At 37.4% G+C, this 26,760-nt stretch overlaps 3 protein-coding genes and 1 long non-coding RNA gene across 9 annotated transcripts in view; 2 read left to right on the forward strand and 2 right to left on the reverse strand.

The window, feature by feature from the left end:
* Positions 1 to 11,007, reverse strand: part of LOC149034974 (uncharacterized) — a 33,533-nt gene extending 22,526 nt beyond the window's left edge. The window contains exon 1 of the long non-coding RNA XR_016182157.1: positions 10,958 to 11,007. This is a non-coding gene — a long non-coding RNA (uncharacterized LOC149034974). The remainder of the gene's footprint in view (positions 1 to 10,957) is intronic.
* LOC149034976 (uncharacterized) lies at positions 413 to 6,074 on the forward strand. Its single transcript, XM_089191071.1, has one exon. The coding sequence runs from the start codon at positions 945 to 947 to the stop codon at positions 5,232 to 5,234; it is 4,290 nt and encodes a 1,429-aa protein (XP_089047197.1). The 5' UTR covers positions 413 to 944; the 3' UTR covers positions 5,235 to 6,074.
* Positions 6,597 to 10,781, reverse strand: LOC149034977 (uncharacterized). Of its 2 annotated transcripts, XR_016182151.1 has the most exons (3): positions 10,430 to 10,469; positions 8,678 to 8,975; positions 6,597 to 7,609 (listed from the first exon to the last, which is right to left on the reverse strand). XR_016182151.1 is itself a non-coding variant. In XM_089191085.1 (2 exons), the coding sequence occupies exons 1-2, from the start codon at positions 10,533 to 10,535 to the stop codon at positions 8,758 to 8,760; spliced, it is 324 nt and encodes a 107-aa protein (XP_089047211.1). In that variant the 5' UTR covers positions 10,536 to 10,781; the 3' UTR covers positions 8,677 to 8,757. The 2 variants fall into 2 exon arrangements, 1 of the variants encoding a protein (XP_089047211.1); XM_089191085.1 differs by lacking the exon at positions 6,597 to 7,609 and having other exon boundaries at positions 8,677 to 8,975; positions 10,430 to 10,781.
* Positions 11,008 to 19,417: 8,410 nt separating the features above from the next.
* LOC149034978 (uncharacterized) lies at positions 19,418 to 26,438 on the forward strand. 5 transcript variants are annotated; one of them, XM_089191075.1, is made up of 3 exons: positions 19,418 to 19,818; positions 19,937 to 20,097; positions 20,772 to 26,438. In XM_089191075.1, exon 3 carries the CDS (start codon positions 22,393 to 22,395, stop codon positions 25,591 to 25,593), a length of 3,201 nt encoding a protein of 1,066 aa, XP_089047201.1. In that variant the 5' UTR covers positions 19,418 to 19,818; positions 19,937 to 20,097; positions 20,772 to 22,392; the 3' UTR covers positions 25,594 to 26,438. The 5 variants fall into 5 exon arrangements, with proteins under 5 accessions (XP_089047201.1, XP_089047200.1, XP_089047199.1 ...); XM_089191074.1 differs by having other exon boundaries at positions 19,418 to 19,729; positions 19,937 to 20,179; XM_089191073.1 differs by having other exon boundaries at positions 19,418 to 19,729.
* Positions 26,439 to 26,760: the final 322 nt, after the last annotated feature.

Genomic DNA, 26,760 nt, shown 5'->3' on the forward strand with positions numbered 1-26,760 from the left:
CTGCAGGAGACGGGACCTCCGGCTTAACGTCTTATCCGAGAAGACGAAGCAAGGTGAGTGAAGCGGCTTGCTTAAGGCCACAACGTAGTGCCCCGGCCAGGACTCGAACCCGGGCCGTCCGACCCAGAGTCCAGCGCTCAGACCACTGGACCACTCACGCCTCACTAAATTTGCTGTGAGGAACTCGCTGCTCGCCACCACAGAAGCGCCGATTGGAGGCAGCGAAAGAATCCTAGTCCTCTTATTCAACCTTATTAAGTCTACAGTGTAAGTGTTTCTTCTGGAATCGCGCGGCGAGTTTTTGAGTGGGGGCTATTTTTGGCTCCGTTACTTTTGTTAAATTGTTTTTGTTCAATTTATTTTCGATTTTCGCGAAAAAGTGGGGGGCTAAGCCCTCCCCCCCCCCCCTCTGCGCGGTTTCGTGCTTTCATCACGTCTCCCACAGTGCAAAAAAGAAGTCTTTCACCAGCATGACACCCTGGTGTGTTGGCGTCTATTAAGTAAGAAATACAAGAATACTGCAGAAAATGGTGATACTTGGTAGCTTAGAAATTAGCAGGCTTAAAGCTGCAAAGTAATCAACATAAGTACTCTGGGTTTGACAGCAGAAATTAAGTCAAGTCTACTGGGCTTCCGCGCTGAATTTTCATAGGAAAGAAGATCGAAGGTGTATGGAAATGAGCAAAGGGGGGCAGGTGGATGAAGAGGTCAAGCGCATCTTTTGAAACAATACATATCTGTACCCGGCTGAACTAGTCTGATATCTGTTTCTTATGTAAACAAGTAAACGTTGCATAGGCCATCGCCTTTTTGACAGTTGAAAGTTTTCAAAGAGCCAATCAAACAAAAGTTCTGTATCTCTTTAAATACACTATGATCGAATTAGCAGTTCAATTGAACCGGAGAAAATCAATACTCAAACGAAGATAACGGAATCACCAAAAATGTCAATGGAAAAGCTATTAGATTATTTGGAACCGAAAACTTTCAACAAAATTCCCTTTGGGGTAGTGGTTATTTGGAGCGTGATTGGTGTCATCTTCCTTGGTATATTCGCCGACATGGAATACAACGAACCCAGGTTTGATTTCAACTGTGGCGGAGCGAAAAGTGAAAACATCAAAGCCGTCCAGGGAAAATGTTACGAGAAATACGTGAAGCAACAAAGCAAACTCGGTGTTCCAGTTTATGGCTTCGTAATCACGAATTTCGTCCTTATTATATCTGCTTGTGTTATCTACTCCCTAATAGTAAGACCAACAGTCAATCGACTGTCGCCAAGCAGTCGTGACGGTGATTCAGAGGGACAGCCGTGCGACCAAGGGAACGCATTATCGACGGGATATAAGCTTTTTATCGCTTACTGCTGTCAACTATTCACTAGACTTGTTTTAGGAGTTCTTTTCATCATCCTACAAACTCAGTTACTTTATCCTTTAAAGTTTTCCTCCAAGTTTGACTGTAATTTAACCGATGGAACCACTCAGCCAAGGAATTCAACTGACAACGCCCAACACTCGACTTTATACGATTGTCACAATCAACGAGCGGCAAAGAAAACCTACTGGATGTACGTTGTCCTTGGTGTGAATGGAATTCTTGTCGTTACTATTCTGGTTGAAATCGTTTACCTTTTTTCACGGGCATGCATTAAAAGGAGTTTCATTCAAGACTCAATGTTTCTTAAAACTCACTTAGGTCTCAACCAACACCTAGATGGAAGGGACAAAACTACTCCACTCACCGAAAGACACACTGAACAACTCCAAGAAAGAACCCATCTAAGTCTCAGCCAACACCTAGATGGAAGGAACGAAACTATCCCACTCATTGAAAGACACACTGAACAACTCCAAGAAAGAACCCATCTAAGTCTCAGCCAACACCTAGATGGAAGGAACGAAACTATCCCACTCATTGAAAGACACACTAAACAACTCCAAGAAAGAACCCATCTTAGTCTCAGCCAACACCTAGATGGAAGGAACGAAACTATTCCACTCCCTGAAAGACACACTGAACAACTCCAAGAAAGAAACCATTTAAGTCTCAACCAACACCTAAATGGAAGGAACGAAACTATTCCACTCACTGAAAGAGACACTGAAGAACTCCAAGAACGCAAATTTCACGAATTCATCGAACGCAAGAAGAAAATAATTATTCAAACGACCCAAAGACTTTACGAACTCCAATCACCTTTTTCAGGTAATCCAGGCGAAAACACAACAGTTAAACATTTGACCTTGGATCAAATTTACACAAATCTTGTTTGGATTCCGAACAGAGCTACGTATCACCTTACTGAAAACAGAGAGGAACAGCTCAAAATTTATCCAAGGTCGCGCGGGAAAAAATCACATCCGGAACGCTTGGAAGACCTCCTAAATGTTGAAAATAAGAAAGTGTTAATCGTTGGTCGAGCCGGAATCGGCAAGACATTATTTTGTACCAAACTTGTCAGAGACTGGGCATCAAACAAAACTTTTAAAGTGACAACTGGAGCCAAAATCCATTTTGATGCCGCTTTCCTAGTGAAATTCAGAAGATTCAAATCGGCAAACGACCTTAGCCTCAAGGAACTGTTAATTCAGTCCGAGTATTTCCCAACAGATCATATAGATGACGAGGTCTGGAATCACCTGCTTGAAAACCCTAAAGGTGTACTCATACTTTTTGACGGATTCGACGAATTTAAACATGACGCAAACGTGGTCGGGGCGCCTCTTTATCCCAGGAGCAATGAAGAGAAAAAGCCGCTCCAAATCCTTTATCAGTGGCTTGTGACCGGGAAACTCCTAGAAGATGCCTCAATTGTGACCACCACGAGACCTACGGCTTTGTCGAGAATCAAACACCTTTCGTTTGACAATACTTACGAGGTTCTAGGATTCTCATCGGAACAAGTTGAAGAATATGTATTCAAATTGGCCGGAGATGAAAAGGCAGTGGGCGAAACACTATGGCGACACATCAGTAGCAACTTGAATTTGCTCTCGCTGTGTTATGTCCCGGTCAACAGCTTTATCATCTGCACAAGTCTGTTAGAAATCATGCGAAGTCAAGAGTCCGAAAGTTCCGCTGACGTTGCCCTCCCTTCCAAATTAACATTGATATACAATATTGCAGTGAAAGTGTTTTATTTTAAACATACAATAGAATTGAGCAATGTTTTGTTTCCTCTCGAACATGTTTGGCCCAAAGATGTACTGGAGAATTTCAGGATACTAGGAAAAGTAGCCTTTGACGGAATCAAAGATGGAAAACTGATCCTTGGAGGAAACGAGGTACAAGGAATGGGAGACAGCGCTCTTTTTCATCGCTTACCCGACCGTAAAACTGACACGCTTAATCTTGAACCACAATTCTGTTTCATTCATCTGACAATGCAAGAGTTTTTCGCCGCGAGACACCTGGCAAATATGAGTGAAACAGAATTAAAAAACTTTGTTTCCGAGAACATCAAGGACGGCAGATGGCAGCTGGTTTTTCAGTTTCTAGCAGGATTAATGGAGAATAACACTGACCTACCAAGCGAAATTATCACGGACCTTCTTCCTGTGAAAACTGAAAAAGAAAGCGCAGACTACTACGAACAATGGACAGAGAATGAAGAGCAAAGGAAAGTAACCTGCTGGCCGACTGAAGACGAACGAGAATTAGCAGTAACATTAATTAAATGTTTAAACGAAAATAGCAGAATGAACGAAGAAGCACAGAGAAAACTTCAACAAATGAACTTTAATTGTGTAAATTTTATTCGTTGTCACCTCACAGCTGTTGATTGCTCTTCGTTAGTAAATGTAATTAATGTTCAACAAATTTCACATTTAGATTTGAGTTACAATAACATTGGTCCATTAGGTTGTTTTGAACTTTGCAAATTGTTAAAATGTAGGGAATCTCAACTGAGCTGGTTAAACCTCACAAACAATCAATTGACAGATGAAGCAGCAAAGTATTTAGCTGAGGCCATCAACAACAACAACTGTCAGCTACGCACGTTAGACCTCACATACAATTACATCTCAAACATTGGAGCACAGCACTTGGCTAAAGCCATCAAAAACAACAACTGTCAGCTACACACGTTAAACCTCACAACAAATAACATCTCAGACATTGGAGCACAGCACTTGGCTGAAGCTATCAACAACAACAACTGTCAGCTACACACGTTAAACCTCACAGACAATAACATCTCAAACATTGGAGCACAGCACTTGGCTGAGGCCATCAACAACAACAACTGTCAGCTACACACGTTAAACCTCACAGACAATAACATCTCAAACATTGGAGCACAGCACTTGGCTGACGCCATCAACAACAACAACTGTCAGCTACACACGTTAAACCTCACAAGAAATAACATCTCAAACATTGGAGCACAGCACTTGGCTGAGGCCATCAACAACAACAACTGTCAGCTACACACGTTAAACCTCACAGACAATAACATCTCAAACATTGGAGCACAGCACTTGGCTGAGGCCATCAACAACAACAACTGTCAGCTACACACGTTAAACCTCACAAGAAATAACATCTCAGACATTGGAGCACAGCACTTGGCTGAGGCCATCAACAACAACAACTGTCAGCTACACACGTTAAACCTCACAGACAATAACATCTCAGACATTGGAGCACAGCACTTGGCTGAAGCCATCAACAACAACAACTGTCAGCTACACACGTTAAACCTCACATACAATAACATCTCACACATTGGAGCACAGCACTTGGCTAAAGCCATCAACAACAACAACTGTCAGCTACGCACGTTAGACCTCTCACTCAATGACATCTCAGACATCGGAGCACAGCACTTGGCTGAAGCCATCAACAACAACAACTGTCAGCTACACACGTTAAACCTCTCATACAATAAAATCTCAGACATTGGAGCACAGCACTTGGCTGAAGCCATCAACAACAACAACTGTCAGCTACACACGTTAAACCTCACAAACAATAAAATCTCAGACATTGGAGCACAGCACTTGGCTGAAGCCATCAACAACAACAACTGTCAGCTACGCACGTTAGACCTCTCACTCAATGACATCTCAGACATCGGAGCACAGCACTTGGCTGAACTCATCAACAACAACAACAGTCAGCTACACACGTTAAACCTCTCACGAAATATAAACATCACTCAAGCAGGTAAGCAAAAGGCACGTAATTTACTAAGCAATAGTCAGTCTAAATGTGAGCTAATTCTTTAGGCCTCAGCAATTCTAATTAAAAACTGAAAAGAAATTATTTGAACCACTTACTATTCAAAATAGCAGTGAGGTAACCAGCTCAGTGACAGTATCAACCCAATAACTCAAAACATGAATAAAAACAAAGCAAATCTGTAAAGTGCTCAGAGCAGCGAGATTATTTGAACCGGATCGAAATGAAGAAAAATGAACCAATGAACATGTTTATTGAGAACGAAGGATGTCAAACTCTTTTAATAAACGAACCAATAACATTGAAGTAAAAAACACAAAGCTTCCTGCAGAGAAAACAAATAAGCCTCGGACCTCTCAGGAAACTTTTTCATTTTGTGATTGGTCAGTTTCGATCCTAAATTCTCTCCATGCTCTTGTAAGTTTTGTTCGCTGGAAGTGTTTTGGGAGCTTTTAAAGGTATCAGATTGCAAACACCACAGATTGCTTACCAAGTTTTTTTTTATTTCTCGTGTTTTCTGCATTGTTTTCCGATTGAAGCCAACCGGTTCAAGTCGTTTCACACTTCCAACAAAATATTGAAAAAAGAATTGTAACCAAATTGTAAATCAAATCATCACACTTTCAAAGAGAGAAGGCCTTTTTGTAGGTTATAGCTGTAAGATTTATATCACATTCAAATAATTTTTTTCCGGAAGGTTTCAGCTTTTTTTGTAAATATTAATGTAATTTTTGTACCTATTCGTTGGCTGTTACTTGTCAGAGTTGCAGTTCAAAATATAAAGATGAAGTATCAGACTTGAACAGTAAAGATTTTAACTTACTAGTCATTGTTAATGGAGCCAGACCTCCCTAATTTGTCATTGAAGAATAAATTTTGTAGAATGATTTCAACTTTGTGTTGTGACATATCCAGCCCTAATTGTTAGACACAACTTGGAAGCTAATGGGGGAGGGGAATCACCTTTTCAATATCAGTCAAAAGCTATTAATCTACCAGAGAGACTGCCTCAAGGGGAGGGTATAAACAGCCCTTAGAAAAAACCCCTACTCTATCTCAAATTAAATGATTTTCTCCTCCTTCTTTTAACATTGAAAAAAAAAAAATTCAACACTATGTCTTGAACCAACATCAAAATATCTAAGGAAGTGTGGAATGCAAGTGACATGAATTCCATGTAAAATATTTCCTTGAATAGGTTCCTGGCTACTTTAAGGACACCTATTGACCTTTTTTAAAGCAAGATGTAAGAAATCACTGGACCTCTGCACACACAAAAATTAAATAATGGAAAGAAATCAGAGGAATGACATATATCCCACATGTAAAAAGAACGGGAAGAGGAAACAAGAAAACCTCATAAAAGATTTTCACTTGTTGCAGCTAAGAAAAAACATAACACTTGAGACTTTTTCTCATTTTTTTTTTCAACACTTTCATTCCCAGTTTTTATGATTTTTGCAGGACTTATCCCTTACACTCCCATATGTGACCAAGACAGAATTTCTCCTTACAATATCAATACAATATCAAGCAGACAAGTGACGAGAATAAAGAAAACTATTAATTAGCTCATTAACTGATTCAATACCAAATTCTCCAAACTAACATCACAAGAACTATATGGCAAACAGTAAGGAGAATTACTAATGAGATCTTGAGAGTGAAAATCTCATGAACAGAGACACCTATGCAGGGCAGGGCTTCTTCCAGTTTCCACTCAGTTCCACAGAAAACCTTATTTCAACCTGTTTGGAGAAATATCTCCATTTGTTTAGAAATTCCAGGTGATGCCAAAAATGTTTATTTTGTTGTGGACAAATTTTCTGAGCCTTCGCATACGCACATTTTCTTCTAAGAATCAACAACCCAACAATATAATGTCATGCAAAAGGAAAGAAAAATTCAGTGGAAGTTTTAATAAAGGTTCATCTGAAATTTAAAGTATTACCAATCACAAGTTTGAAAAGAAGAAAAGTTAACTCTGAGTCCATAAAGCTACACATAATTAGAGCATAATGTCCATAAAATGATAAATAAAGATGGGAAATTATCCCTAAAGTAACTTGTCTGAAAGTTAAAAATGATACCAAAGTACACTTACAACTGAAAAGTATACTTGTGCAATGAGATCACTACTTTCCAGAATTTCCTTTGGAACAACGACTAGAAGCTGCAGATTTTTTTCCTCCCTTGTCATTCTCCTGACTAACAGTGGCCCATTTGCTCTTGAATTTAAAAGAATCATGCATTTCTTTGATTTTATAACTGATAGTGGTGCTTGTCACAACAGCCTCTTTAGCAGTAACATAATAGCCACAATTGTGGCTAAATTTTCTGCTGATAAGTTTTCTGGTGATGAGTCAAACTACAAAAACTGCTGCTCCAGTTGCTGGACAGCTTGTTGGACTTCATTTCTTTCCTAAATAGTAAAGAGAAAAGTATCAGTGTTGAGTAGCAGTGATTGATGAAGAAAAAGCATACAGTCAGACCTGTATTAAGCAGTCACCCATAGGGAATTGCAAGGACACTACTGAAACAGTTTCCACAGAATAGCAGTCAAATGCTGTAAAAAAAATGCTATTTTATGCCATAATTGATTGCTTAACTTAAAGTTTACTTAAAAGCTTGCTAAAATATGCATTGACTCTTTGTTAATACCAATAAACAGAATCAACAAAATGGTGACATAGCATAAAAACAGAACACTAAAGCAGAATTACTGTCTACTATTTTCTATCAGTTGGACCTCTAGGTCATATCCTTGGGCCGATTGACTTGTGTAATGTTTGTGCATAATATTTGTCCCAACAGTTCTAAGTAGAATTAGATAATTTGCAACATGTTGAGCACATTTAAACTCAAAATACTATTCCTAGTTTTATTGGAGAGATTCTGCTTGAGTGACTGTTCAACACATGCAAGAAGAAGACAATAAAAACAGGAAGCTGGGACTCAGTCAAGGATGACCATGACCACTTAAAGAGGTAAAAATTACAGTACAGTAATTAAGGGGAGAAAATCTGACAACTGACCCCTTTGTTACAGGATGACTGTTTAATATAGTGTCACAATACAGTTTCAAATGTGTAATGATCACCCATTTCATAATGAAACAGATGTGCTTAACTATGTTTTCTTTTGTAGCACTAATTACTCCAATAAAGAGGAACATTTGAGAAAACATTAGAGGGAATGCATCTTCTTTAATGACCAGTACTTCCGGATGGCTTTAAAGTTAGGACAGACAGTATTTACCTGTCATTCCCAGTCCACCATAAACAACCTTGCTTGATTTTGTATATACAAGTTTACACTTTTATTCCAGTAAAATTTGTCATTCTTAACAAAGAGCATGATACACATTAAATTAGACTGATTCAAGTAAGAAAGGTTCTGAGGTGAGTTAGGCAGTACAACTTCTTAGAATGGACATTACTTCCTAAGTTAACTTGCTACCTAGTGAATGGTTGCATACACAGTCACATACCTGGATGCATTTTTGTTCCATCTCTTCAATGTGTTTTATTCTCTGTTCTTCATCACAAACACTCTTAAGTACACCATCCCTCATAGCTTGTGGAACCACGGGTGGCTAAGACCAACCAGCTCACACTTGGCAATGTCATCAGCTCTTTCTTGTGTCAGAAGAAATACAGCTTGCAGTGTTAAAATAATGCCATGAAAACAAAATCTTTCATAGACTTGAGGTTTTTTTCCACAGGAGTGATGGGCAATTCTGTTGAGCTGTTTTTTAAACAGTGTTATAGCCTCCTTGAGGGGTTTGCCTGATCAAAACAAAATAGTTATTGGTGAAGTTTACACCCAAGGCAGTGGAGACAGCATTGATTAGAACATTACAATTGTCTCTTTTGTTTTTCACCCTCTTGAAAATATATTTCCTCTATTTTAATTGTATTAAATTCAACTTTTTGATTTTGATTTTGTGCTTAACACTTGGTTGGTGAACATCATTCTAAAGATAAAACAGACATATTCAAGTTTGGAAATGTTTTTCCTTTTGGAATATTGAAATGTTGTTTTATTCTTCCAGCCCTCATCCTATTATTTCCTTTTACATTGAACCTCCCTACCCACTTTACAGTACCATTAATAAATAACTGGCATGAAGTGAAGAATCCCTTGTAAATGACCGTACTGACTGGGTACATAAACAAAACAAAAGCAATAAATGCTGTAGTATGCTAAATGTGTTGAGTTGACTCACCAGTCTCATGCATTGGGTGTGAGACTCACGCAAACAAATTCATTCTTACACTCTCATGCTAAAGCCATTATTTCTCTCTCCTTAAAGGTTTTGCATTTATTCTGTTGATTTTGAGATAGCAAACTGCTGCTTTCATTAAGAACCTATAAAATTATCCTTCCAAATATAATTTACTCCTTGTTCCCTATGCACTCATTTTGCACACTTCTTAAAAGCAAAAATTCTCTCTCAGATTAAAGAAATGCACAACTTAGCTATTTTATTTTTTTACAATTTTCCAGGGGAACAAATTGCCCCTATACCCTCTTCCCTTTTCCACCCTTGATAGGTGATGCCCATGAAATCTTACTCTTTGCCAGCATGGACTTGAGAGCTCTAGTTGACTTAAACTGCATTGCTACACAAGTCATAAGATTTCACTCTCTAGAAAAGTATACAGGATGGTTTATAACTAATCAGTAGCTTAAGCATTAAGTCTTGGAATAAAAAGGGAGATTTTTGTCCAATATTGCTCCAAAAAAAATGCATAGATGACTAAATTGAGGTCCGCAGAAAAATTTAAAACATGGACCACCTTCAAGTCCAAATCTATCGATGAAATCTCCAAATTTGCAAACTCAGATCTTACACAAGCAAAATAGTAAGCGTTTGAAGAAGATCTCATGTCATACAAGAACTTTGCATTCTGTCTTCAACATTCAACTACATAATTTTTTCAGCTATAAGATTTTGGTGACATATTTCTTGCATAGGACCAAATCGTTTGTTCCGAATAGAACAAATTCTAAATTTTGTAGGTTATATTTTGTACATGTCAATGACACAAGACAGAGAATGAGTTTAGACAGTGTGGGATAATAATTGTACAGAAAGTCAATCACGATCACAAAGAGAAAGGCTGATATGTGGCTAAGGTAACAGTGTTTAATACCGTAACCAGACCTGTATCCATTGTAAGATAGCACATAACACCAGCAGCCACAACGCTCATCGATCGACGAATTGAAAGCTAACCTTGTACTTCCAAAGCAGAGTCACTTCTTGCCATGGAATCCTTTGTGTACAAAATAAGCCAACATGTCATAACGAATATCAAGAAGTATCCCGGGCCTGAAATCATCTTCTTCGTTAAGTTTTGAAATTAGTAGGTCCTTACCTAACAATTTCTTTCTTTCTTTTGCGTCGGTAGCATAAAAGACATTTTGAAAATCTCTTTGTCTAGCGCCCGATTCGGTAGCCATGTTCACACTCATTATTTGACATGTGTCACGCACGAATCAAAGTCTCCGACAACGAGGAGTTAGTTGCGTGCCAAGAGCAAGAACTGAATTTGCTTTGGTGGATTTCTTTTTAAAACGTAAATAAAACATACCTTTTTTGTTTGTTTGTCAGATGAAAAACGAACACGTGTCGGTTGGCTTTATTTCCCAGCGCTCGAAATAAACAGTTAGACATTCTTGATTCTTATTTCGTTTTTAAAGTTCGCAGTCAGTCTTGCTTGGAGTTGAGTTCGACGGTGCATCAAGATTCTATATTCATCACCTCTTTTTTTTCTTTTCTTAGTCTCCAATTACTTTGTTGCTCTCGGTGAGAATTTCTCGCAAGACTGAGAACTGTATGCATCAGAAATCGTTTCCATGGAAATGACGCTCAGTGGTGGAATCTCCCAAAGAGGCCTGGTGTCAAAGCAGAAGGCCTGGAAGATTTCTTCTCACAAACGGGAGGAATATGGCATTCCATTTCATGCCTTTTTGTTATTGAACTTCTTCGGTTACCTTTTGCTTGCTATAGCTTTCAGTTATTTGCAGTAGATTATTTTTCTATTAGTATTATTTTGCAGTTGTTGTACTATTGAAAATATCTCGCTCGATATCAGGTGTAGACATAAATGCACTATTATCTGAATGCGAAATTCCCTAGGCAGTTAGACTATTTCCGACGTCTCTTTTTTGCCTAGTGGTTAAAGGTCTTCTCAGGCTGTCTAGTTGGTACTCAGAAAAGGATATATTGTTTAGGAGGTCAAATCAAAATATGTATATCAAATTTCAAAACAAAATGATTTGAGGTAAACAAACAACATGGTGGCTGAGGGGCTGGCAAAGGGAATTGACTATTGTTGGTAATGTTTTCTCACGCTTTATTTATATGCCTTGGTATAAATATCTTGGGTCTCTACCTTCTGTTTAACTAATTAGTAATGTTCACATGGCCTTTGGCAATTAATTGTCATTAAACTTTTTTATGTATGCTGTCTTCATTTTAGCATAATTCAACAGGATCAGCATCATCAGACAAGACAGGAGGTCAGTATTTACTTAAGGTATCAGTATTTATTTGGGCTATCAAGTGTGAGATGTACTTGTAACAAGCTTTCGTAAGTTAACCTATAACCAACAATTAAATCAAATTCAATCTTCCATGTTATTACTTCCAGGTAGTTTAATTTCAATTTTGAATTTTTCTTTTTTTAAGGGGGGGATGGTTTGGGAGGGGGGGGATTAGCCCCTCAGGAGATTGTAAATGTAGGTTTACATGCAGATAGTTACCAACATTTTAAGACATCTCCACCTTTCAATGTAATGGTCAATTGAATTGCTCATATACAAGAGTTTCACTTTGCAAGATTGGGTCACCTGTGGTTTACTTTACTTAGATGGTACTACAAAGAGAAGGAAGTTAGAGCTTGTCAGTCAGTATTCTTTGTTTGGCAACATAGAATGTCTTAAAGCTGTTAGGTCAGCTGGAAATTCAAGGGACTCACTGTTATTGAGATTTAAGGACGCCAAGGTATTCTCTTCTTGAAGTTTAAGCAATTAAATATTCAGTTTGTATTAAATAAAATCAATGACTGTTTTTTTGGTGGGGGTTCACACAAATAAGAAGAATAAGCCTTTTGAGTTGATTAACCATTTAACCCCTGTGGGTGACCAAGACAGAATATCTTCTTACTATATCAATACAACATCATGCAGACAAGTGATGAGATTAAAGAAAAATATCAATGATGGGATTACTAATTGATCTAGTACCAAATTCTTCAAACTAACATAATGAGAATCATTTGGCAGACAGTAAGGAGAATTACTAATGAGATCTTGCGAGTTAAAGGGTTAACATAGATTCTGTCACTTTTGAATAACGAACAATTCATATTTAAAGGAGAAATGTTCTACAATTTAGAATGTTATTTACATCATAAAGTGGACCTTAAGTTTATATAAGGGTCAACATTAATTTTGATGAAATGTTCTTTTAAATAAATTAATAACTAATTGATTTGTAATCAGCCACTGAGAATTTAATTAACTGGCAAGAGAAACCTTAATAGGCATGTAACAATAAACTAATATTTCCAAAAGATTCAATTGTCACCCGTTAAATCCTAAGATATTAACAAGACCTGTATTAAATTACATTACTCATGAAGCACTTTAAATGAAATGTATCAGATGAGAAAGATTTTCCATTTTATGTCATTGTTTGTTCCACTTTTACTTCTTTGCCATTGATTTTAGTAGACAGAGGTAAAAAAGAAAAATTTAAGTCAAAGTGCACACATTAGCCTTGATATCTAACATGATGTCCAAATGTTTAAATTTGGATTCTTTGAAGTGTTCCTTGATAAGTGTCATTTTATTATGTGTGCAGTTTACTGTGGTGGATTATGATCCAGGCACTCATGATCAGAAGACAAAAAGTTTGTATTTCTTTGAAGAAAACTAAATAACCAAGATAGTAGAATTTTTTGGTAAAACCTCTACAATGTTAGACAAAATTTTAAATTGATCACAAAATGTTGTCTTCATAGCAAGAGTGGTTATAATTCAAATAAAAGCTATTGTTAAGTAAAGTGTGTACTAGAGCCAAGAGACTCATATGGCTGGGGCTTATGTCGTTGTGTATGTTAACCATTCCTGATATTCCTCCTCTGTAAGTGGCAATGTGAATTTATATTCACATGATCAATAATAATTTATGATGGATGGTACTTTCCCAATTTTACAGTCATTTTTTATTCCTTGTATCACACTACAGAGTTGTAGTCAAGAGTATTTTTGGCCTCCTTTGGTGTTTGTGGATCCTGATCAATGCTGTGCAGTGATGCTTATCTATGGCACATATGTTGTGGTTTTACTGTTTAGACAAGAAGGAGCATTAGAGGAACATGGGCAGGAAGGAACTTTTACAGCAAGGTATGATACATGTGCATAAATGACCTGATTTTTGTATCAATATACCCAAAAAGCATCACAGAACTTGCTCTGAAGACATGTCAATGGGTGTATAGATCTGTAAAGTATAATTAAATTTTGGTCATTGCCAGGTAAGCAATGTGATGGTGTCCCTGAAAATCAACAACTTTTGGCAACAAGAAATAAAAAACAACAACAACGTGCAATCAGTAAGCATAACATTAATCGTTCCAAGTTCTCTTTTAATAATGACCCCATTGCAGGGCAAAAAACTAACATCAAAAGTAATAACTTTCAGTTCGGAACAGTCACTCATTTGTTAATTTTGCAATCATTTCTTGAGACACAAAATATGCAGTGGTGAGGTAAACAAGTTTAAGTGATGGCCACACTTTTGAAGCCATAGATTGAGTTTCTTCTTGATTTAGCTTTCACAGTTATTACAGGGTACATGTTTATTTGATTAAATTTGTACCTTATGAGCAATGGTGATTGTGTATGGTCTAATATCAGAGTTTTTTTAAGGGGTTTATCATCAAATTGGCAATTAGGAATTGTTTGTGTTTTGTGGAAACACTTTTTAGGGGTCCGGATGTGTGAAATTTCTGCTGGGAACTAATTTTTGCCATTGAAGGTGGTGTTGTGTTTCATGTACTTCTCTGTGGGAACTGATTTCTGTAGATTGAGGAGAATCTACTAAAATTCTGACCTGCAAAATTTTTGTTTTCATTATGTTCTGTTTTAGTGGTGATCGATCTCCCATGTTACCAAGTTACACCATCAACCTCAAAGACATTTGTGAAAAGTTGTGCAACATTATAGATATTCAGTTTCTTCACAGTTACTACGAACCAACCCTGTTAATACTTTATGAACCACTGAAAACTTGGCCAGTGTGAGTAAACCATTGTGTTTACAGTGCTAGTAATAAGGCCAAAGGTTATGGTCTTCTTTTATTTAAGAATTCACTTGAGGGAGTACAGAAATCATGAATAGTTTACTGTAAGCTATAGGTGGAAAAGGAATAGGAATGTTTCGTTTTTATGTGACCATTTACCCTTTTTATTTAGAAATTATGAAGTCTTCTTCAATTTTGGGCGTGAAAATGTACAGTTGTCTCAAAGAAAAATGAGTTTCAAATGGCAAATGTCAACCTAGGAAAATGTTCAGTCTAAAAATTCAATGGTAATTATTTCAATGAAACTAAAACTAAACTGTTTCTGCAAATCATACAAAGCTGTTGCCAGCTGTTATTTTAGCATCAGAGGTGCCAGGCCTTATAACAAGTGAGGTGTATGCTGGACTCAGCACTGAAAACTCTCTTTAAAGTGAGTTTATTCTGAATGGAAGTAATGGAAGTAATGGGATAACGAGAGGGAAATTGTTTATCTTACTATTCTCACACAGGTGCTTTACCGAGGTAGCCCCCTTCCTCGAATGTTATTGAAAGCACTGTTATGGTTATATTTCCTTTATTTTTTCTATTTATGGCATGGTTACATATCATTGGCTTCAATTGCACAATAATGGTATCAATTACTTTCTGACAAACAGTTAAGGATAAGCCATAAGGATGTTTCTGTATACAGGTACTTTAAAGTGGGATGGTCTATTTATTCCAATCTCAATATGTTTGTTATCAGCCGTCTTGCCATGCGACATGACACATGTGCTTTGGTAGTTATCTCAGCCCACTCATCCAGTTGTGTGGTCCCTGAATAATCTGCTATTTGATTGAAGTCAAGTTCTTGCTGTTCCTAAGCCAATTGGTAGGTTAAAAGTAGTAATACTACATTGAACACCCTTTAGTATCAACCTAAATTGACATTTCTGGATCCTTGTTTTTACAGGATGAGTATCCTCCAAAAACCATTTCCAAGAATTGATAAAATAAAGACTCTGAACTTGTCGTGAGATTCCAAGTAGTAACCAACAGGAGACTACATGAAAATCTATCTTCAACTGTGTCAAAGTTCAATTTTTTATGTGTCTTCTAGACAGTGATTTATTTGGAGTAAAAAACTATCAAAAAGAATGCTTTTAAAGAAGCATTTGAACTTTCTCAGATGCAATAATAGTGAGTGATGCTTAAGAGAAGCAAGAGGTATTTTTCGTTATCATAGTCAGCCATATAAGATGTTTCCTCTTCTCTCCTCTCTTCCCTTTTACTTTAGTCATATCCTGCAAAAAAACTCGCATCTTTAGTATTATGGAAAAAAGAGGAAGAAAACATTTTTTATAAATTTATAGTGAGGACTTATCAACATGAATTTATTGTCGGTATTCTCGATGTCCAAATCGACATGAATGATGTGCAGTGTTATTTCAGATCTATGGCAGTATGCCACCATCATGTTACTTTTTTTGACCTAATAATATTTTTGTTGTCTGTTTATAGGAAGTGCAGAATCTGATGTCTTCCAAAGTTACAGGTAAAAATCCATATATTGCACTGAATCATGGAGGATGGAAACCTCATGTTTTAATTTATTAAGAATAGTTTGCTATTAGAAAGTGGATGTAGAAAGCCAGAAAAGTTATGAAAATAGATAAATAACTAGATTCCGTTTTCCAGTGCGTATATACTCTAGTTAGGCATAGAGGGCATCCAATGTAGATTGTTTGATGGAAGTTTGACCTGTGCATGTCAATTACCAGTGGGTTTTGCATTTTTATCACTGCCTTTTGATTCTGTTGGTTGAGGAGCTGGAAGTAGACTCTTCTTTAAATGATCATAAAATATACATATTTACATATATATATATATATATATATATATATATATATATATCTTTTTTTTTTGCAGCAACAAGGACTGACTGAAGAAAAGTCTCAAAGACAAAAGAGCACAAAAGTATGAAAAACCCTCTTAGTTTTTTCATAATTTTTTCAGTTGTTGTTTTAAAATTTAGAAGTTCAAATGCCAATGCATGTTGCAAAATGGTGAAACTTTGGTCACACAGCTGGAGAGAAGGATATATTTGATAGTGTGACTGTGGTTGACGATGAGAAAATGTTGATATGTTATCGTTAAGAACGCCATCACCCCTCCTGAGGTTTCTTACCTAAATCTCTGCGAAATACAGGGGGAAAAGCAGCCCAGGAGTGACAGATTTCTCCTCTCAGATATGTTACACAGACAGAAACAAGGTTGTGGGTGGATCAACTGTCTGAAATGTTTCCAGATTCCCCCAAACACCAGATAGAAATTGTTGTTCAGAGGTACATGAATGTACTTTATTGTACTTACAGTTTTTGTTACATTTATGGTCACAAAAACATTGGAATGTAGTTAATTTTGTACACTTCGTATAGGGAAGAGGCAGGTTTATAGAGAGAGGGGTTATTAAAAAAATTATACTTCCAAACAAGGAACTTGTTAGAGACAGGGCTTAGGGATGGACTATATTTTTTTGAGGGGAGGGTTGGGCAATTACCACAACAACAAAAAAATTGCCCAACCTCCCCCCACCCTTTCTCAAAAATAATGGTAATTTCCTAATAGAGCTTTGACTCTAACAGAATCAAAGGGCAAGTGAATTATTTCCTCTCTTAACCCTTTAGCTCCCATGAGTGACCAAGAGAGAATTTCTCCTTACAATATCAATACAGTATCAAACAGACAAGTGATGAGAATAAAGAAAAATCTTAATTAGGGGATTATTATGTGGTCCTATACCACATTCTCCAAACTAACATCACAAGAACTATATGGCAGACAGTAAGGAGAATTACTAATGAGATCTTGGGAGTTAAAGGGTTGATCCATATGGCATATTAAGTGACAATGGAACATTCTGATAGGTTTTCATTTTTTTTTTCTTTTTAATTGAAGAAACTGCTGTTTTGCATGAATTGCTGGATAAGTTGCAGGAGGGAGATGTTTCGAAAGTCCTTCACAACCATCCTTCCTCTGAGTCCTTCTGGTCAGCGATAAATGCCTCTCACTGGCCAATAACCAAGAAGATAACAGATAAGAATGTGGCACATCTTGTACAAAACCTACTGGTGACTGAAATAATTTTGTTCAGGAAGTTCGAGATAGATTCATTCGCTGAAGGTCTCAAGAATTTGGAGTTCCTAGATGCCACAAAGAACAACAAGGAAGTCTGCTTTAAGCTGCTTTGTAATTCTATTGAGCAAACCCTCACTCCTGATGAATTTAATAATCTCTTTGATGCCAGTGTACAAAGGCCCTCTGACTTTGCCCAGCTACATTCCTATGACTGGTTCATGGATTATGTAATGCTGGTGAGGAGAAACTCATATGTCTGCTGCAGTTCATTACTGGCTTTCAATCAATTCCACCTTATGGTCTCCCTCACAACATTGTGCTAAGATATATTCCTGATGATGATGAGAAAGCTTCCATGCCATAAGCAACTGTACACCTGGCAATGTTACAGCTCCCAACAATTCATTCCCCTGAGAATGGTTTCAATCAAAGCTTGGATATTGCCTTAAAGTTTGAAAGCCAGAGGTTTCCTACTGTTTAGCACCTTTTTAACTCAAAGCTAAGAAAATACCAGTGAATTACAGTTTTCTGAAAACGCTTTAAGTTGGCTGTATTGATTTGTAGTTGTTCTCTTGTTTGTTTTTTTGCATTACATAGAACTTATTAAGCTTTCATAAAGAAATAACAATTGCTAGTCCCAGACTGAGAGACTGAAGGCTGGTTTTAACTAGCGATGGAGTCGTAGTTGGAGTTGTATGTAATCAGATGCGTAAAGGAATATGATCTAGTGAAAATAAAACGGTTGTACGGTCGTACATCCAAATTTTTTCGGCTTGATGGGTTACTACTATTTTGTATAATTATGGGGCTACGCTCTTCGAGCTCTGCTATCATGTTTGCTAGGAAAATGTAACTGACCTAAGCTCTTTTATTTTCTTGAGTCTCAGATTAATTTTTTTCGCAAATTACAGATTTTTATTTTGCAAATCATTCGCATATTTCCATTCCGCAAATTACAGATTTTCATGTCGTTTCTTTTCGTTTCGCAAATTACAGTAAGCCGAATTTAGGGGTGATCGGGGTGTTCGGAGCGATTAAATAGCGTTTTGCTTCCAGTGGATTCACTCGGTTGGCGCTACTCTCAGACTTGTTTAGGAAAGGATTATGTAGAGGGTTAGGCAGATGAACTAAAACCGGGCTAAATTAACCGAGCTCAGCCCAAAAAATTCACTCGATGGAAAAGAACAACCACTTGAACGGGGTAAATTTGTCAAATTTTTATTGTCAAAGTATTATTCAAAACACGTCCAGATCTTTCTAAAGTCGAGAGCGCGGCTGTTTATTCCCATGCAAATCCGTATGTTTCACCCACTGCGCAACGGGAACATATTTGCATAACCACAAACGAAATTTCTTAAAGTGTTAAGGTATTTTTAGTTTCTATTTTAATTAATTAACATTTTTTTTTACAAAAAACTAATGGTTTCGCAGCATGGCGCAGAATGGTCGCAGGTTCTACGGTCTGCTAATCTACAGTTTAGTAACACCCAGAGAGAGCGAAGTGCCGTCCACTCATATACTTTTCGTTTATAAAATCAAATGTCGTTTGTTTCGTACGTCTAAAGCCATCAGGGGGGGACTGAAGTTTCATGATGTCTTTAGCGCTCTCTGCTATCGTCACAATATTTGTCCTGTAGCTCTTTTACCCTGCCGCCAAGCATCAATCTGGCACTAAATTTACAATGCCCTCTTAACCCCTCAACAATTGATCGCGTCATCGCCTTTTAGACAGTTGAAAGTTTTAGCCAATCAAACAAAAGTTCTGTATCTTATTAAATATAGCAGAGGGGCATTTTGTTGCGCATGCGCCTTGAAAGTTTGTTCGGCGCGTTCGGCGCCATTTCGATATTTTAAGCGCGCTTTTGCCGGTTTTCAACTGAGCGATCGACACCTTTCTGTGATCCTTTTTGGAAAGGGATGAAAGAGTATGACAAGTTTACCACCATTTCTAACTCTGTGGATACTCGTGGAGTCTGCTGGCTCTTCGGATGAGGATATTTTAATGATCAAAGTGCGAACAAAACGCGAAAATAGACCGAAAACTTGAAGTTTGAGATTTGATTTGCTGACGATCAAGGTGTGCACATGAGACTACAAACCTTGAAGGTTAGTCTTAAGATGTTGATTTCTTACTTCTATGAATCACGAAGTGGTGTGTGGAGGCGATCGTGAGAAATTCGTTACGATAATAGAAGGTAGTTTACAATTTGATCTTATTTTACTTCAACTTTGAAATAAAACTACGTTAAGTTCGAGGTGGCCCCCAAGCTTCATATCACTTCAAATAACATCTTCTCTTCTTTCTCTTTGTAGTCCCATAGGATACAAGGCTTAAAAAAATGTTCCAGCTTCAGGATTGAGTTGCTCTTTCTACAACCTTCGGCGAATTCGTTTTTGGGAGGTTGAGAGGGATTTTCCAAGTCATAGCTCACAACTGTCTTTGGCCTTTTTGCTCTCCAAGTTTGTTGTATTTGGTATGTGGGCATGTGTCTTAACAACGATTATAGTCTTGCCTCGATCTTCTCCGGTTTTATCTTATTTTGTGGCTGTGTTTTGGTGAGAATTTTTCTGATTGTCCTTTTAGGCTTGAAGTGCTAACTAGAGGATAAACTTCGGTAGAACTTGTTTTATCACATGGCCCCCAAATCCCTCACCACTGTCAGTTCATTGTTTATTTATTTAGCTTTCGGTCTAACCAGTTCATTTACCTCAAAAAATGCGTGGGCTTTGTATCGTGAGTTTAAACTGGTGCCGTTTTCTTCATGTTCATGTGTTATTCGAAACGGATGGCGTCAGCCTCATTCTATCTTGTTTATTTCAGTAGAATACTTCTGCCATACAAAATGAATTTTGAGTCGAAGTGTACTATAAAACTCACAGATCAAAATTATCTAACTTTCTCTGGTTCTTAAAACACGAGATGAGCGATACAACAAATGGATAATTACTCAAGGGGCTGGAACTCCTTGTTTCTTTAGAATGTGAACTATAGTATTTCTGTCATATTTAAAAACGAATTTCGGGTTCAGATGTCTTCAAACCAGTTCGACTTGCATTTCACTTTGCCAGATAAGTCTTGAGCCTTCAATTTTTATTTCTTAATTGAGACTGATGATTGGAATTAACTGTTATGTTCTCTGCTGTTTAGGGAGATGTGAAGAGACCCCACTACATATGGTCGGTGCTATTGACAGAAAGGATAGGTGTGACATTTGCTGTGGCAAGCTGGCATTCAAGAGAATGTAATTAGTACCAGAAGCTTACTACTGGTATAAATTATCGATCTTTTGTTCTCTCCACACAACTTGCCTTAACAAGCCTATGCTACATGCAACTTGTGTCTATACCTTTTTTGCAACTGTAAAATTACCAATAAAGTTTTTTTGAAAGTTTTGTCTAAATTTCATGGGAAAAGAATATGAGGAGTGATCAGGTGAAATATTGTCCTGTTCCTTAAGAGTGTGTGAGCTTCCAGTCAGAGCTATAAAATTTCTTAAGTGACTGATGTATGATTTTTCTGCCTTAAAATTAGCACAGCCAAACCCCTGGCTTGAAAACTATTAATTTCTGCAAATAGGCATCCAAGCCAATGCCCACTACTGCAGAATATGCAATGTCAAAGTCCCCTTTCGACATGTCTCATTTCTCTCAAATCTAATAGATGTAAATCATTCATTTTCATAAAGAGACCAACAAACCTCTCCACATTAGTTTAATCTGACCTCATTTAGTCTTATTCCTGAAAAGAAAAGGCTTTTGGAAATATTTTGTTTTTTATCCCCACTGTTAAATATCAGCCTTACTGGTTCTCTGTTGTTTGGCATGTATAAGAGTCTTTTCAGACCATCAAATTGTCACACAACTCTTATAATTTGATAGGTTGGAGAATAAGGTTGCAAAGAGTGTATATGATTTTGTTGTACAGTTGAAATGATAAATGAAAGTGATTTTTACTGGGTAATAATTGATTTATTTAACTATTCATCTTACAACTGGAAGCCCAAACTAGCACTTGTTTTCATTCACAATTTCCCAACATCATCGATCATATCTGATGATATTTCTGAGACTAATGATTGAAAAGACTTTATCTTACTCTGATAAAATCCATAATTATTCCTCCATTTCTAACCAGATGGAGCTAGCATATCTCTAGCACTAACATTGACTTTCTTTTCTTTACTCGACATTGACCTTTTTTATTTTGGTAATTGGCTCTGCCGGTTGTGATTCATGTCAAAAAAAACTTTTGAAACAAAACATAAACTTCTGTAAACTTTAAATTTTTGCCAAAATTGGAGGTACGCTGCACTTGCAGTACGGTTGAAGCTCTAAAAAACGCTTACAGGAAGGCAAGCACTTCAAATGATCACCGATAACTTGAGATGGCAATGATACGATAGAAGTATACTATCCAATTCTTTTGTGCGCTTCGACAGGTTAGTTGCATCCTTCAAAAATAACATCTACATCGATCGCCCAGACAATCACAAGCCAAGACTCGGACAATCTTGCATTTTTTAAATAACTTCCTTCCACACATCACACAATAATTTCAAGACTTTACCGCTTCCATCTAAGTTACAGAAGAAAAAATAAGAAGGAAGATTGTCTCAAATACTCGAACCATTGTTTTTTCCGACGTGTTTTACTGCTTCTTCTCTAACGCGATTCTCAAGCGGGAAACCGACGCAGGCGCATAGCAGCGGTCTCTCGTATCAAACTAAAATTTTCAGAACATGCGCAACAAAATGCCCCTCTGCTATTAAATGTACTATGATCGAATTAGCAGTTCAGTTGAACCAGAGAAAATCAATACTCAAACGAAGATAACGGAATCACCAAAAATGTCGATGGAAATGCTATTAGATTATTTGGAGCCAAAAACTTTCAGCAGAATTCCCTTTGGGGTAGTGGTTATTTGGAGCGTGATTGGTGTCATCTTCCTTGGTATATTCGCCGACATGGAATACAACGAACCCAGGTTTGATTTCAACTGTGGCGGAGCGAAAAGTGAAAACATCAAAGCCGTCCAGGGAAAATGTCACGAGATATACGCGAAGCATCAAAACAAACTCGGTGTTCCTGTTTATGGCTTCGTAGTCACGAATTTCGTCCTTATTATATCTGCATGTGTTATCTACTCCCTAAAAGTAAGATCAACAGTCGATCGACTGTCGCCAAGCCGTCGTGACAGTGATTCAGAGGGACAGCCGTGCGACCAAGAGAACGCATTATCGACGGGATATAAGCTTTTTATCGCTTACTGCTGTCAACTATTCACAAGACTTGTTTTAGGAGTTCTTTTCATCATCCTACAAACTCAGTTACTTTATCCTTTAAAGTTTTCCTCCAAGTTTGACTGTTATTTAACCGATGGAACCACTCAGCCAAGGAATTCAACTGACAACGCCCAACACTCGACTTTATACGATTGTCACAATCAACGAGCGGCAAACAAAACCTTCTGGATGGACGCTGTCCTTGGTGTGAATGGAATTCTTGTCGTTACCATTCTGGTTGAAATCGTTTATCTTTTTTCACGGGCATGCATTGAAAGGAGTTTCATGCAAAACTCAATGTTTCTAAAAACCCACTTAAGTCTCAACCAACACGTAGGTGGAAGACACAGTGAACAACTCCAAGAACGAAAGTTTCACGAATTCATCGAACGCAAAAAGGAAATAATTATTCAAGAGACCCAAAGACTTTTAGAACTCCAATCACCTTTTTCAGGTAATCCAGGCGAAAACACAACAGTTAAACATTTGACTTTGGATCAAATTTACACAAATCTTGTTGTGATTCCGAACAGAGCTACGTATGACTTTACTGAAAACAGAGAGGAACAGCTCAAAATCTATCCAAGGTCGCGCGGGGAAAAATCACAACCGGAACGCTTGGAAGACCTCTTAAATGTTGAAACTAAGAAAGTGTTAATCGTTGGTCGAGCCGGAATCGGCAAGACATTATGTTGTACCAAACTTGTCAGAGACTGGGCATTAAATAAAATTTTTAAAGCGACAGCTGAAGCCAAAATCCATTTTGATGCCGCTTTCCTCGTGAAATTCAGAAGATTTAAATCGGCAAACGACCTTAGCCTCAAAGAACTGTTAATTCAGTCCGAGTATTTCCCAACAGATCAGCTAGATGACGAGGTCTGGAATCACCTGCTTGAGAACCCTAAAGGTGTACTCATACTTTTTGACGGATTCGACGAATTTAAACATGACGCAAACGTGGTCGGGGCGCCTCTTTATCCCAGAAGCAATGAAGAGAAAAAGCCGCTCCAAATCCTTTATCAATGGCTTGTGACCGGGAAACTCCTAAAAGATGCCTCAATTGTGACCACCACGAGACCTACGGCGTTGTCGAGCATCAAACACCTTTCGTTTGACAAAACTTACGAGGTTTTAGGATTCTCATCTGAAGAAGTCGAAGAATATGTCTACAAATTGGCCGAAGATGAAAAGGCAGTAGGCGAAACACTATGGCGACACATCAGTAGCAACCTGAATTTGCTCTCGCTGTGTTATGTCCCGGCCAACAGCTTTATCATCTGCACAAGTCTGTTAGAAATCATGCGAAGACAAGAGTCCGAAAGTTCCGCTGACGTTACCCTCCCTTCCAAATTAACATTGATATACAATATTGCAGTAAAAGTGTTTTATTTTAAACATACAATAGAATTGTGCAATATTTTGTTTCCTCTCGAACATGATTTGCCCGAAGATGTACTGGAGAATTTCAAGATACTAGGAAAAGTAGCCTTTGACGGAATCAAAGAAGGAAAACTGATCCTTGGAGGAAACGAGATACAAGGAATGGGAAACAGCGCTCTTTTTCATCGCTTACCCGACCGTAAAACTGACACGCTTAATCTTGAACCACAATTCTGTTTCATTCATCTGACAATGCAAGAGTTTTTCGCCGCGAGACACCTGGCAAACAATATGAGTGAAACAGAATTAAAAAACTTTGTTTCCGAGAACATCGAGAATGGCAAATGGCAGCTGGTTTTTCAGTTTCTAGCAGGATTAATGGAGAATAAAACTCACTTGCCAAGCGAAATTATCACGGAACTTCTTCCTGTGAAAACTGAAGAAAAAGAAAGCGCACACTACAACGAACAATGGACAGAGAATGAAGAGAAAAGAAAAGTAACCTGCTGGCCGACTGAAGACGAACGAGAATTAGCGGTAACATTAATTAAATGTTTAAACGAAAATAGCAGAATGAACTTAGAAGCACAGAGAAAACTTCAACAAATGAACTTTAATTGTGTAAATTTTATTCGTTGTCACCTCACAGCTGTTGATTGCTCTTCGTTAGTGAATGTAATTAATGTTCACCAAATTTCACATTTAGATTTGAGTTTCAATAACATTGGTCCATTAGGTTGTTTTGATATTTGTAAATTGTTAAAACGTAAGGAATTTCAACTGAGCTGGTTAAACCTCAAAAGAAATCAATTGACAGATGAAGGAGCAAAGTATTTAGCTGAGGCCATCAACAACAACAACTGTCAGCTACGCACGTTAAACCTCACAAGAAATAACATCTCACACATTGGAGCACAGCACTTGGCTGAAGCCATCAATAACAACAACTGTCAGCTACACACGTTAAACCTCACAAACAATAAAATCTCACACATTGGAGCACAGCACTTGGCTAAGGCCATCAACAACAACAACTGTCAGCTACACACGTTAAACCTCACAGACAATAACATCTCAGACATTGGAGCAAGGCACTTGGCTAAAGCCATCAAAAACAACAACTGTCAGCTACACACGTTAAACCTCATAAGAAATAACATCTCACACATTGGAGCAAGGCACTTGGCTAAAGCCATCAACAACAACAACTGTCAGCTACACACGTTAAACCTCTTACTCAATAACATCTCATACAAGGCACGTAATTTACTAAGCAATAGTCAGTCTAAATGTGAGCTAATTCTTTAGGCCTCAGCAATTCCAATTAAAAACTAAAAACAAATTATTTGAACCACTTACTATTCAAAATAGCAGTGAGGTAACCAGCTCAGTGATAATTTCAACCCATTGACTCAGCCCGTGAATGAATGTAAAACAAATCTGTAAAGTGCTCAGAGCAGTGAGATTATTTGAACCGGATCGAAATGAAGAAAAATGAACCAATGAACATGTTTATTGAGAACAAAGGGTGTAAAACTTTTTTCTATAAACGAACCAATAACATTGAAGTAAAAACGAAGCTTCCTGCAGAGAAAACAAATAAGCCTCGGACCTCTCAGGAAACTTTGTCATTTTGTGATTGGTCAGTTTCGATCCTAAATTCTCATCATTCTCTTGTAAGTTTTGTTCGCTGGAAGTGTTTTGGGAGATTTTAAAGGCATCAGATGAATGTAAACACCACAGATTGCTTACCAAGTTTTTTTTTTATTTCTCGTGTTTTCTGCATTATTTTCCAATTGAAGCCAACTGGTTCAAGTAGTTTCACACTTCCAACAAAATATCAGAAAAAGAATTGTAACCAAATTGTAAATCAAATCATCACGCTTTCAAAGAGAGAAGGCCTTTTTGTTGGTTATAGGTGTAAGATTTATATCACATTCAAATAATTTTTTTCCAGGTTTCAGCTTTTTTTGTAAATATTAATGTAATATTTGTACCTATTCGTTTGCTGTTACTTGTCAGAGTAGCAGTTCAGAATATAAAGATGAAGTATCAGACTTGAACGGTAAAGATTTTAACTTACTAATCATTGTTAAAGGAGCCAGACCTCCCTAATTTGTCATTGAAGAATAAATTTTGTAGAATAATTTTAACTTTGTGTTGTGATATATCTAGCCCCAATTGTTAGACACAACTTGGAAGCTAATGGGGGAGGGGAGTCACCTTTTTCAATATCAGTCAAAAGCTATCAATCTACCAGAGAGACTAGCTCAAGGGGAGGGTATAAACAGCCCTTAGAAAAAACCCCTACCCTATCTCAAATTATATGATTTTCTCTTCCTTCTTTTAACACTGAAAAAAAAATAATTTAACACATGTCATGAACCAACATCAAAATATTTAAGGAAGTGTGGAATGCAAGTGACATGAAATAGATGTAAAATATTTCCTTGAATAGGTTCCTGGCTACTTTAA

The sequence above is a fragment of the Pocillopora damicornis genome, chromosome 13 (assembly GCF_964200805.1).
Source record: "Pocillopora damicornis chromosome 13, jaPocDami1.2, whole genome shotgun sequence".
Lineage (NCBI taxonomy): Eukaryota > Metazoa > Cnidaria > Anthozoa > Scleractinia > Pocilloporidae > Pocillopora > Pocillopora damicornis.